The sequence below is a fragment of the Polypterus senegalus genome, chromosome 3, assembly GCF_016835505.1.
Source record: "Polypterus senegalus isolate Bchr_013 chromosome 3, ASM1683550v1, whole genome shotgun sequence".
Classification (NCBI taxonomy): domain Eukaryota; kingdom Metazoa; phylum Chordata; class Cladistia; order Polypteriformes; family Polypteridae; genus Polypterus; species Polypterus senegalus.
In genome coordinates, this window is record NC_053156.1 from 296,832,888 (window position 1) to 296,845,455 (window position 12,568).

General features: G+C 40.8%; 1 protein-coding gene across 1 annotated transcript in view; it reads left to right on the top strand.

The window, feature by feature from the left end:
• The first annotated feature begins 2,618 nt into the window (after positions 1 to 2,618).
• The window catches only part of LOC120526328 (fibronectin type III domain-containing protein 4-like), a 150,692-nt gene continuing 140,742 nt past the window's right edge, over positions 2,619 to 12,568 (top strand). The window contains exon 1 of the mRNA XM_039749473.1: positions 2,619 to 4,113. Within this exon, the coding sequence (XP_039605407.1) occupies positions 4,038 to 4,113 (76 nt within the window). The 5' untranslated portion in view covers positions 2,619 to 4,037. The remainder of the gene's footprint in view (positions 4,114 to 12,568) is intronic.

The following is a 12,568-nucleotide window of genomic DNA, read 5'->3' on the forward strand; positions in this document are numbered from 1 at the left end:
AGTGAGTGAGGGCTTTGCCTTTTATTAGTATAGATTACTTTCTCCACGTAGGTTTCTTCTTGGTGCTCAGGTTTCTTTCCACAGGCCAAAGACGTGTGGGTTACATGGACTGGCATTGCTTTATGAGCTCTGTTGTATGTGTGTGTGTCTGTGCTATCATTCTATGATGAACTGCTGCCATGTCCAGAGTTTTTACCTTCCTTGCACTCAATGTTTGCTACAATAGTCTCAAGCTGCCCTGTAACCCTGCTTAGGATGGGAGGGATTGAAAATGGATGGTTGGATAAACTGTACACAGTAAATCTTTAGACTTGCTAACCACCTAAGAGAGGTTGAAATCTAAGAAATTAGCATTGACATCAGCAGTAATGTTTAATTCACAATTATTTTTTCTGCCCACTAGTAAAGTTGCCCACCAGGTCTCTACTACCTTTTATTTTTCTTTGAATGTCAAGAACATATCAGGACACAAGCTTTAGATCAAGAGGACAGGCAGACATATTCATTATGTATATAATTTATGTAGACTGGGTTTTCCAGCAGCCTTTAGTCTTGTGCATTCTGAAAAGAATTATTACGCAAACACAACAGAGCAAACATAGTCACATGATAGATAGATAGATAGATAGATGTGAAAGGCACTATATAATAGATAGATAGATAGATAGATAGATGTGAAAGACACTATATAATAGATAGATAGATAGATAGATAGATAGATAGATGTGAAAGACACTATATAATAGATAGATAGATAGATAGATAGATAGATGTGAAAAGCACTATAAAGCAAAAAGCTGTAGCTACAATCTCTGGCACAGACTCATCAGGTGACCTTGAGAGAAATAAGAAATCCAAAAACATTAAGTGCTAAGTGAATACTTCATGTCCATCCATCCACAGTTTATTTTAGATTTTGGGAGCATTCTAAATCTAAAGTATCATATCTTTTTATATGTTATGTGCTCATGTTGCGATCCACGCTGAGTGTGTACTGATAGATAGATAGATAGATAGATAGATATGGAAGGAACTACATAATAGATAGATAGATAGATAGATAGATAGATGTGAAAGGCACTATATAATAGATAGATAGATAGATAGATAGATGTGAAAGGCACTATATAATAGATAGATAGATAGATAGATAGATGTGAAAGGCACTATATAATAGATAGATAGATAGATAGATGTGAAAAGCACTATATAATAGATAGATAGATAGATAGATAGAATCATTGTGTGTTATGTTGTGTTTAATTTACCTCACCCTCTGCGACCCTGTTTGGGAAATGAATGAATGAATATCCGCCAACGTGTATGGCGCTTTGGGATTGTAAATACTAGCGAGCTATTATATAGAAATAAATTGAATCTAATCTTAAATTAGAAGATGTCTATTTATATGATAACGGGTAATTACCTTAGCTTTGTTTTTCTGAAATGAAAACTGACCTACACTTTAAAAAATGTCAGTAAATTTAACGGTACAAATACTGTAAATGGTGAAGGTAAAAGACCTTTTCTGAAAAAAAGGAAAGTTACCTTATGTTCTACTGAAAATTACCTGTATATCTTAAACAATAAAGTTCATTATTTTTTACAGCCGAGTTCTGTATAATCAATATTTTTCTACCTTCAAAATATGCTAAATACCTTTTATTGATGCATTACAGTTATACTGAAAAATATCTGTTAATTTTACAGTGTAAAACCGTTAAATAACGAAGGTAGACAACCGTAAAATGTAAAACGGTAAATCACTGTTTCAGTAAAACTGGTTAGGATTTTGCATAAGGACACGCCCCTTTTTACAATATTGTTCCTGGTGAACCGCATACCTTTGAATAGTAGGGAACAAAACTTAACCTAAGTTAGCAGACTTAATTTTCCCCACGTGCTGAAGGTTTTTTGAGCTTATGGAAGCTGATTTATGGTGGGTTGTATTCGATAAGTAGGACACCACAAAAGAGAAAACTTTACTTCCCCACCAGGCAACGCGCCGTAACTTTCTTAAACGTTGAATTTTTTTCCAATGTGTATAATTCAATGGAACATGCTTGTTGTTATTGGTTATTGTTAATTAACTAATGCAAACTATGTACTGGGGTTTGACCCTGCTAAGACAAATTGTTTATTGATTGTCATATTTATTATACAACATAAATGTCTATTGGAGTTTGTTGCAAAGACCAAATAGTTTTTACTGTAAAATTATACTGTAGACCTAAAAGTATTGTCACTTTATTTATTACAATAAAATTTTGGCAACCCAGCTGCCAGTATTTTACCGTAAATTTAACATTTATTTTTTACAGTGTTAGTTATCTCAGCAGCAACGAAACTAAATGAATGCGGGGACCCTCAGACTTACAGGCACGCGACGAAAGACATTTTTTTTTTTTCTTAAACGAGCTCAATGTCACGTCATGCTGAGGTTTTCCGCCGGCGACTGAGAAGTTTCGGGCAGAGCCACTGCTGGAATGCCGCGCGCTGCGCTGCGCTCCTCGTTTTCGTTCTGCTGGCTCTCACCTCGGCCCGGCTCGCGCAGACTGATAAAGCGTTCAGCCATTCGCGTCTCAGTAGCCTGACGTGGAGTAGCCAATCGGCTTCCTGCATTGGCTGGCAGTGATTTCATGCTTCACAATTTCATACGCTGATTGTATCAATGAAGTGAATGGATATTTTGTGCCAGCAACCTGATCAGAACTACGATAGGCAAAAAAACAACAAAAAAAATCATAACTGCAATCATCTACCGTGAAGAACAGGCGTTCATTCTTTACATCGGGAATTTTTAATTTTTTTTTATCGGAGCGACTTGCTGAAAAATCCGAGTTTATTCTCGTCCGTAACTTTACGATGTGTCTACCCGTGGTCACTTTGTGAATACGCAACGCCTCGCAGATCTGGGCAGATGCCAGCTAAATCGTGTGTTTCAACAATCAGGCTGCATTTCCGTTTTTAATATTAAGTCTTTGAGCTAAGGGGGCTCTTTTAGTCTGAGCGACAAGAAGCCAGCAGCAGGTGCTTACCAGAGCCAGAGTGGCACTACGTTGTGGTTGCGGACCGAAGAGAGAGATATTGTTCATCTCAGCTGAGGTACTATATCGAAAGGGACACATGTTTTCGCTTTCATCGGTTAAAGGGTCCATTGTGGGACGAGTCTGGTTGGACGGACACGGTGTTGGGACAACACTAGGCTGAGCGAGCCGCTCAGGGTCTGTCCGTAAAGCTGAAACCGTCGGGAGCTAATTCTGCAGTGATGTAGGATGCGAGGCCGTACAAGATAAGACGATGTATCACTTCCGTTATTCTAACAGTTGATCGAAAAGAAATGCGGGCACTATATATCTACAGGAATCTTCAATTGTGAGCCCAGAAGGCACTACACCTGGAGTGACCTTTTGTTAAGCATTTTACATTGGAGGCGTACGGACAACAGTCTACAATTGTCGCAACCCGCGTTTAAAGACAACATAAACTCATTGTGATTTAATTCATTTTTGCTAAAAGAAATGTCCATTTATATCATTACTCGAGAAACATAACACCACGCTATAGCACTGGCAGCATGCAGAATTAAGATCGTGTACGGAATTTACAAAGCGGTAGAGGAATGAGCGCAGAAGCAGCTTGGCACGCAGCACCGCGGCCACAGAGACCGCGCAGGTCCCATTCAGTGCCTCATCGGCTGTTTTCACTCGGCAAGTAAACCCTCGTTTAACTTCTTCTTCAGAATGATACACTTGTGCAAGACTGTGACCCCCGAACGGCCCGGAGAACAACAAAATAACTTAAGTGACCCGTCTGTTTGGTTGGGATTGCGACACACACGCTAGTGATTAACGCGCCCATCTGCACGGCGCTTCACCTGCAGCGTTTCTGGACACCTGCATGTGCTGCGGACAAGATATCTTCAGAACCTGCTCAGTCCCTCTGGCCCCTTCGAGCCCAGTGCCGCAAATGTGACGAGCAAAACACGCCTTTACGATAAGTCTCGTTCATCAAAGCGGACTGCTGGACTAAAGAACATGGCTTGTCTGCCCATTTACTTGAACTCCGCTGTCTTCATGCTGTTTGGCTGGGACGCCTGGTTAGTCACCGCAAGTAAGTACACCGTGGTCCTGTAGATGGAAACTGGCTTGTAAATCCCTTGAGAACCTGTGAATGGTCTATTATATTTTTAAAAAGTGAAATGTGCAATTTATTGAACATTATCAAACTTCACAGAAAACAGACCCTGCTGCAATGTGGTATACGAATAGAACTGGCACGCATTAAAATACAACAAAACTATGTTTAGCATTTATTAAAATAATTATCTATCTATCTATGTATCTATCTATGTATCTATCTATCTATCTATCTATCTATCTATCTATGTATCTATCTATCTATCTATCTATCTATCTATCTATCTATCTATCTATCTATCATAAAGTGCCTTTCACTGTCTATATATTATATAGTGTCGTTCACTATTATATAATGCCTTTCATAGCTAGTGATCTGTCAATCTATCATATCGGGCCTTTCACTGCCACTGACACTGTGACCATCTATTACAATATTATCTATATAATTCTGGAACAATCCTGAACATGGTGGCAACTAGTGGTTCACTATGTATTATATAGTGCATTTCTTAACCATTGGCCAATCAATCTATCTATTACAAAGTATAGTTCATTATTATCTATTATGTAGCACTTTTCATCTATCAATCAATGTATTTTATGGGTCATTCAACATCAATCCATTATATAATCAGGTAATTTCATATGAATCTATTATATAATGGCTTTCATAGGCATCTAATAACTTATTATGTAATTCCTTTCATATCTATCTATCTATCTATCTATCTATCTATCTATCTATCTATCTAACAGTATACTTTTCATTGTCTATTATCATTCACTATTTATTGTATAGTGAATTATGCTATCTATTATGTAGTACTTTTAATAGCTATTGATCAAGCTATCTTTTGAAATAGATCTAATCTATCTGTGCATCATATTATGCATTTCTATTATAGAGTGCAACTCACTAGTATAAAGTGACTTTCTTACCTATCGATCAATCATTCTTTAACAAAATAGATTTCAGATAGCCATATATTATATATACTGATTTCACATCTATCTATCTATCTATCTATCTATCTATCTATCTATCTATCTATCTATCTATCTATCTATCTATCTATCTATCTATCTATCTATCTATCATATAGTGCCTTTTTACTGTTTATTAAGGTCCCATTCATTATCTCTTTAATACTGTGTTTAACAGTCAGTCTATTAAAAAGTATTTCACATCAATCTCTCAAACAATGTATTTCACTATCCATTTTATACTGTCATTTACTATCTCTCTAACAGTATCTTTAAAAAATATGGATCAATCAATCAGTTACAGTATATTTATATTTCTGTAATATGGTGCATTTAATAGCTTTTTTCCTATCTATGATTTTTTTCTCCAGCCGTCTGGAGTTTTTTTTTTTGTTTGTTTGTTTTTTCTGTCCACCCTGGCCATCAGACCTTACTCTTATTCTATTTTAATTAATGTTGACTTATTTTATTTTTCTTACTGTGTCTTTTATTTTTCTATTCTTCATTATGTAAGGCACTTTGAGCTACTTTTTGTATGAAAATGTGCTGTATAAATAAATGTTATCTATCTATCTATCTATCTATCTATCTATCTATCTATCTATCTATCTATCTATCTATCTATCTATCTATCTATCCTTATTATCAGTTTTATAAATATTAATCAATTTGTCCATTGTACAGGGCACTACATGTCTAGTGTTTTCAATACCAATGTCTTGTTCCCGTTTATATATTATTGTGCCTGTAATAACTGTCCGTCAGTCTCTTTATTATATAGTTCCTTTCATATCCCTCTATCTAAGGTGACAATGAGCTTCACGTTGTATCAGGCGCAGGCCCTCGTGCTGTTTTGCTTTGGCCGGACATCCATAAAGCGCAGCGCCCTTTCCACGCTTACCTCTATTTCTAAAAGCCTGCACCACACGATAGCGTTTATAAAAACAGCGGAGATTGACTACGTTGAACGAAGCAAGGGGGTCGTTCCGTATGTCAGGTTTACCCGTCCGTTTGAGTGCCCGCGCACTTGTCACGTAATTGCAGTTGTCGCCCAAACCGAAGACCTGCAAGTTTGCGAGGACTCTCAAATTTATGATTCCCTACCTGCCAAACCGAGAAAATCGGAATATTTAACTATTACATCTTACTGTGAATAAAGCACTTTTTATTTGAACTTCACTCAAATATGTACAATTCTAGCCAATTTCCTGTATTGGAGCGTAATGAAGGCGTGTTGTTAAATTCTGCGGGTCCCGTCTTCTAACCAAACATGCACGGCGCTTTGCTTTTCCTGGAATGGCACAGAATATTCTTTCACGGGGAGCCAGCACTCGTGGAAACGTCGTTGACTATGATTTAGTGAAGCTGCAAATCCAAGTCGCTATTTTCTAAAAAGGAAACTCTAATTAAGTGTTCAGTTAAAACTACATTTCTCGAAATTGTTCGCTGCCGTTCTCTCCGGAAAATGTAATATATATATATATATATATATATATATATATATATATATATATATATATATATATATATATATTCCATTACGTACAAGACATCGTTTAGTCCCAATCGCTTTTATTCGATCCCAGAATCACCAGGACCGGCAGCTTCCACCGAAAGGCATTGCTCTGAGGGGACACTCGTTCCCAGTCGTATATGTCGAGGTCCCGGGATTGTTGACATTTTATCTGTTAGCCTGAGCTCAGGGCTGCCGTGTACACATGATGTCCACTAAGATATCCCGACATTCTAAAAGACGCTCAGATTGGGTTATTCCGCACTTCTGCCCGGCTCCTGTGAGCTGCCATGGACTGGCGACCCGTCCAGGGCTGTCTCCTGAACTCTAGCCACTGTTGACAATGTAGGTTGTGCCCCCCCACACTCACCCAGAACTGGATCAAGAGGCTTTAAGAAAAAATCGAATTCATCTGAAAGAATGAAATCCTTGGAATGTCAGAAGAAAAGAACAAAAATCCACGCGAACAGAAAGAAGGGAGCGATGGGACTGACTGAGCCCCACTGCCAGATGATCAAAGCGGTGTGGCATCATGGCTAACAGGTGTGCCACCTTGCCGTTTACCCCATAGCCCGTTAAATAAATGCATTGATTTGAAAACTGACACTTGTCCGATGGACGGTAAACCTGAACATGTGGAGCAGCGTTAACTGTGCAGTTACTTTCTAAACGCGAGAGCGAAATACTAAAATGGCTTAACAAAATGGGAAAAGATCGTACATAAAGTGATAACTGTCCGTCCAGTTCCAGGAGGCTCGTTAGGCTTTTTAGTTGTGACGGACTCCGAAGTGTTTGGAATCGGCAAACAAAAAAAGTATTGCACAGCTTGTTACTGTTAACTGCCTGAGGTCGAGCAAAAACACGCAGTCACTCATCCACGGACAATTAGGGCGCTCAGCTCACTGCCCAAGAAACAAAACCTGAGGAAGTCAGTCGATGAGCGCAGACAGGACTGGCATCTGGGCTCGGATTAAGAACAGGTCTACAGTGCTCATGGGTGACATCGTAGATGAAAGATACTAGAAAATGAAAGGCATTATATGATAGAGAGATATGAAGGCACTATATTACAAATAAATAAATAATTATAATAATAACCAGGGGGCTCCGCCCCCGTGTTTGATTTACTCGATATACAATTTAAAGAGAGTGTTATTTTCATGGGATTTGTTACATATGTATTATTTTCACTCTAACTTTTAAAAACTGTTGTAAAAACAATACTTGTCCTTTATTTCCGGCCCCTTGCGTGGTCACATCGCTTTCTCACAAGACGTATAACGCTGCTCGTGTTGTGAAGGGAGGGAGGGGGCGGCTGAACGCACGCTAAGGAGATGTCGTCGGATCATCTGCTGTCTTTCTGCTGCTGGCGAGCTGCCTGTTCGGCTTGTCGCATGTCGTTGTTTTAAGAGCTGGGAGCACATGATGCGCGTCTGCCAAAAGCAATCCAACAACTGCTAGTTTAGATGTCCGTGGACTTGTTTTAAATGATGGCTCACCGCCTTGTCTCGCGTGACGTTAAAATGTCTCTCGCGGGACATCAAATTGCCTTCCAAGAAGATCACATCTCGTCTAGTCTCCCTCCCAGGATTTTTTTTTTTTATAATAGAGAGATTTATTATTTAAGATTACTAGGTGGCTCCGCCCCCTACTCGCTTCGCTCATCCACCCCCGTGTTTGATTTACTCGATATACAATATAAAGAGATTGTTATTTTCATGGGAATTGTTATATATGCATTATTTTCACTTTTACTCTAAAACGTTTGTAAAAACAATAGTTCTTTATTTCCAGCCCCTTGCGTGGTCACATCGCTTTCTCACAAGACGTATAACGCTGCTCGTGTTGTGAAGGGAGGGAGGGGGCGGCTGAACGCACGCTAAGGAGATGTCGTCGGATCATCTGCTGTCTTTCTGCTGCTGGCGAGCTGCCTGTTCGGCTTGTCGCATGTCGTTGTTTTAAGAGCTGGGAGCACATGATGCGCGTCTGCCAAAAGCAATCCAACAACTGCTAGTTTAGATGTCCGTGGACTTGTTTTAAATGATGGCTCACCGCCTTGTCTCGCGTGACTTTAAAATGTCTCTCGCGGGACATCAAATTGCCTTCCAAGAAGATCACATCTCGTCTAGTCTCCCTCCCAGGATTTTTTTTTTTTATAATAGAGAGATTTATTATTTAAGATTACTAGGTGGCTCCGCCCCCTACTCGCGCTCATCCACCCCCGTGTTTGATTTACTCGATATACAATATAAAGAGATTGTTATTTTCATGGGAATTGTTATATATGCATTATTTTCACTTTTACTCTAAAACGTTTGTAAAAACAATAGTTCTTTATTTCCAGCCCCTTGCGTGGTCACATCTCTTTCTCGCAAGACGTATAATGCTGCTCGTGTTGTGAAGGGAGGGAGGGGGCGGCTGAACACGCTAAGGAGATGCCGTCGGATCATCTGCTGTCTTGCTGCATCTGGCGAGCTGCCTGTTCTGTTTGTCGCATGTCGTTGTTTTAAGAGCTGGGAGCACATGAAGCGTGTCTGCCAAAAGCAATCCAACAACCTCTAGGTTTTAAATATTTGAAATGATGGCTCACTGCCTTGTCTCATGTGACGTTGTAAAAACAATACTTGTGCTTTATTTAAATGTCTTTCTCGCAGGACGTATAACGCTGCTCGCGTTGTGAATCGGGGGCAGCGTCGATCATTTTATAGCCTGTACAGCCGCTGTCCTTTTTGCCACTCTGTGTCTCTGCTGCTCGCGTTGTCTCCGTGATCATAAATATACACCTGACCGAATTGTGTTGTCTTTGAAATTCAACTTGTTGTTGCTTTAACTGTTGCAAGGCCACAGATTCTCATAGCGTTTGGTCCGTTATCGTGTGAATCTACGTTTTGTGCATTGAATGATGCGAAGGCCAAAAGACTTTGTTTTCTGCTCTTTGCCTTTAATTTCTGACCTCGCTTTGTCCTGCTATTTTTTTAGTTACACCCGGTCCTGATGATTCATTTCCTTTTGTTTGCGCAAATGCGATCTTTACTATCTTTTTTTTGATACTGTAGCAACTGATGTAATAAAGTGTCACAAAAGTTTTATTTGAACAATCGTCAACTTTGTAACCCCAGACACGACTTTCTATCACCCTCTCCAACCCTTCATCCCCCCTTACCGTATCAATCAATACCCTGCTATCAGTCTTCTGTGCTGTACTCCACCCTCCCTCAATCAGACCTAACAGTCACTTAAACCAAAGAAGGTTTCAACCTGGCTGGGACGCTACAATACCTTCAGATTTTACTGCTTTCATATTCTGTACCTTTCTCTGCATGCGTGTCGCGCCATCGTTTGTCTGAGCCTTTCGAATTCCACTGCTTTCATAATCTCTTATCTGCCTTTTCTTCTCTCTAACGCTTTTGGGTCTCTTTTCTCCACGCTGCTCTTTCTTCTTTGCTTAGTCGTTGACTTTTCATCTCGAACGTATTGTCCTCATACGCTTTATATGTGCTGAGAGCACAGGATCTGTGTGTGCTACGTGCCTTTACATGACTGAGTGTTTGCTGGCTGTGCTCTCTTATTTGATATCGTTTGCAACTCACAGGTCTTTTATAGATAGATAGATAGATAGATAGATACTTTATTAATCCCAAGGGGAAATTCACATAATCCAGCAGCAGTATACTGATACAAAGAAACAATATTAAATTAAATAGTAATAAAAATGAAAAGAATTAAAATAAAATTAATGTTCGCATTTACTCCCCCGGGTGGAATTGAAAAGTCGCATAGTGTGGGGGAGGAACGATCTCCTCAGTCTGTCAGTGAGCAGGACAATGACAAAAGTCTGTCACTGAAGCTACTCCTCTGTCTGGAGATGACACTGTTCAGTGGATGCAGTGGATTCTTCATGATTGACAGGAGTTTGCTTAGTGCCCGTCGCTCTGCCACAGATGTTAAACTGTCCAACTTTAATCCTACCATGGAGCCTGCCTTCTTAACAAGTTTGTCCAGGCGTGAGGCGTCTTTCATCTTTATGCTGCCACCCCAGCACACCACCGCGTAGAAGAGGGCACTCGCCACAACCGTCTGGTAGAACATCTGCAGCATCTTACTGCAGATGTTGAAGGATGCCAACCTTCTCAGAAAGTAAAGTCTGCTCTGAGCTTTCTTACATAGAGCATCAGTATTGGCAGTCCAGTCCAGTTTATCATCCAGCTGCACTCCCAGATATTTAAAGGTCTGCACCCTCTGCACACAGTCACCTCTGATGATCACAGGGTCCATGAGGGGCCTGGGCCTCCTAAAATCCACCACCAGCTCCTTGGTCTTGCTGGTGTTAAGGTGTAAGTGGTTTGAGTCGCGCCATTTAACAAAGTCTTTGATTAACTTTCTCTACTCCTCCTGCCCACTCCTGATGCAGCCCACCATAGCAGTGTCATCAGCGAACTTTTGCACGTGGCAGGACTCTGAGTCATATTGGAAGTCTGATGTATATAGATTGAACAGGACCGAAGAAAGTACAGTCCCCTGCGGTGCCCCTGTATTGCTGCACACAATGTCAGACACTTTTAAGTGTCTTCTGACACATCTTGTCACCCTGCTTTTCCTTTCCAGAATTTTTTTTTTTATAATAGGGAGATAATAGTAATAATAAATAAATACATCCATCCATCCATCCATCATCCAACCCACTATATCCTAACTACTGGAGCCAATCCCAGCCAGCACAGGGCACACACTAGAGTCAATTTAGGACCGCCAATGCACCTCACCTGAATGTCTCTGGACTGTGGGAGGAAACCCACGCAGACACGGGGAGAACATGCAAACTCCACGCAGGGAGGACCCAGGAAGCGAACCCGGGTCTCCTATCTGCGAGGCAGCAGCACTACCCACTGTGCCACTGTGCTGCCCTAAATACATCCATCCATCCATTATCCAACCCGCTATATCCTAACTACAGGGTCACGGGGGTCTACTGGAGCCAATCCCAGCCAGCACAGGGCATACACTAGAGTCAATTTAGGACCGCCAATGCACCTCACCTGCATGTCTCTGGACTGTGGGAGGAAACCCACGCAGACACGGGGAGGACATGCAAACTCTCATCAGGGAGGACCAGGGAAGAGAATCCAGGTCTCCTAACTCCTAAGCGCTATCCACTGTGCCACCGTGCCACCCTAAATACATCCATCCATCCATCCATTATCCAACCCGCTATATCCTAACTACAGCGTCACGGGGGTCTGCTGGAGCCAATCCCAGTCAGCACAGGGCACAAGGCAGGAAACAAACTCTGGGCAGGGCGCCAGTCCATCGCAGGGCACACACACACACACACACCCCAAGCACACACTAGGGACAATTTAGAAACGCCAATGCACCTAACCTGCATGTCTTTGGACATACATAAAAAAAATAAAACAAATAAAAATAAATAAATAGTGGTGCAAGCAGGGTGACCACCACTATTAGGGCAAATTAGGCATTCGCCTAGGGCAGTGGTTCTCAACCTGTGGGGCGAGCCCCCCTAGGGGGGTGTGAAGTAACAAAATAGGGGGCATGAAGATGTGAAAAAAAGAAAAGATGAATCAAAAATATGAAAAAAAAACACCTGTTAAAACCGAAACAAATGAACTTAAACTACATTCTGATACTAGAACAATAAATACAGAGTTAGATAAATGTCGATAAAAGTTAAGTAGGTATAATAAAATATGCATCTACATTTCAAAAAAAATGTTAGGGGGGGCGTGATTAAAACTGTTATGAAAACTCGGGTCGCGAATACTAAAAGGTTGAGAAACGCTGGCCTAGGCACAGATCATAAGGGGGAAAATCCCAGCCGCACGGGTCAGCTACCGAACAGTCGGCTGGCACACTCATTATCTTGGCCTACGGCTCAAAATCACGTACCTCCAGCACTTGGTGCAAGGGA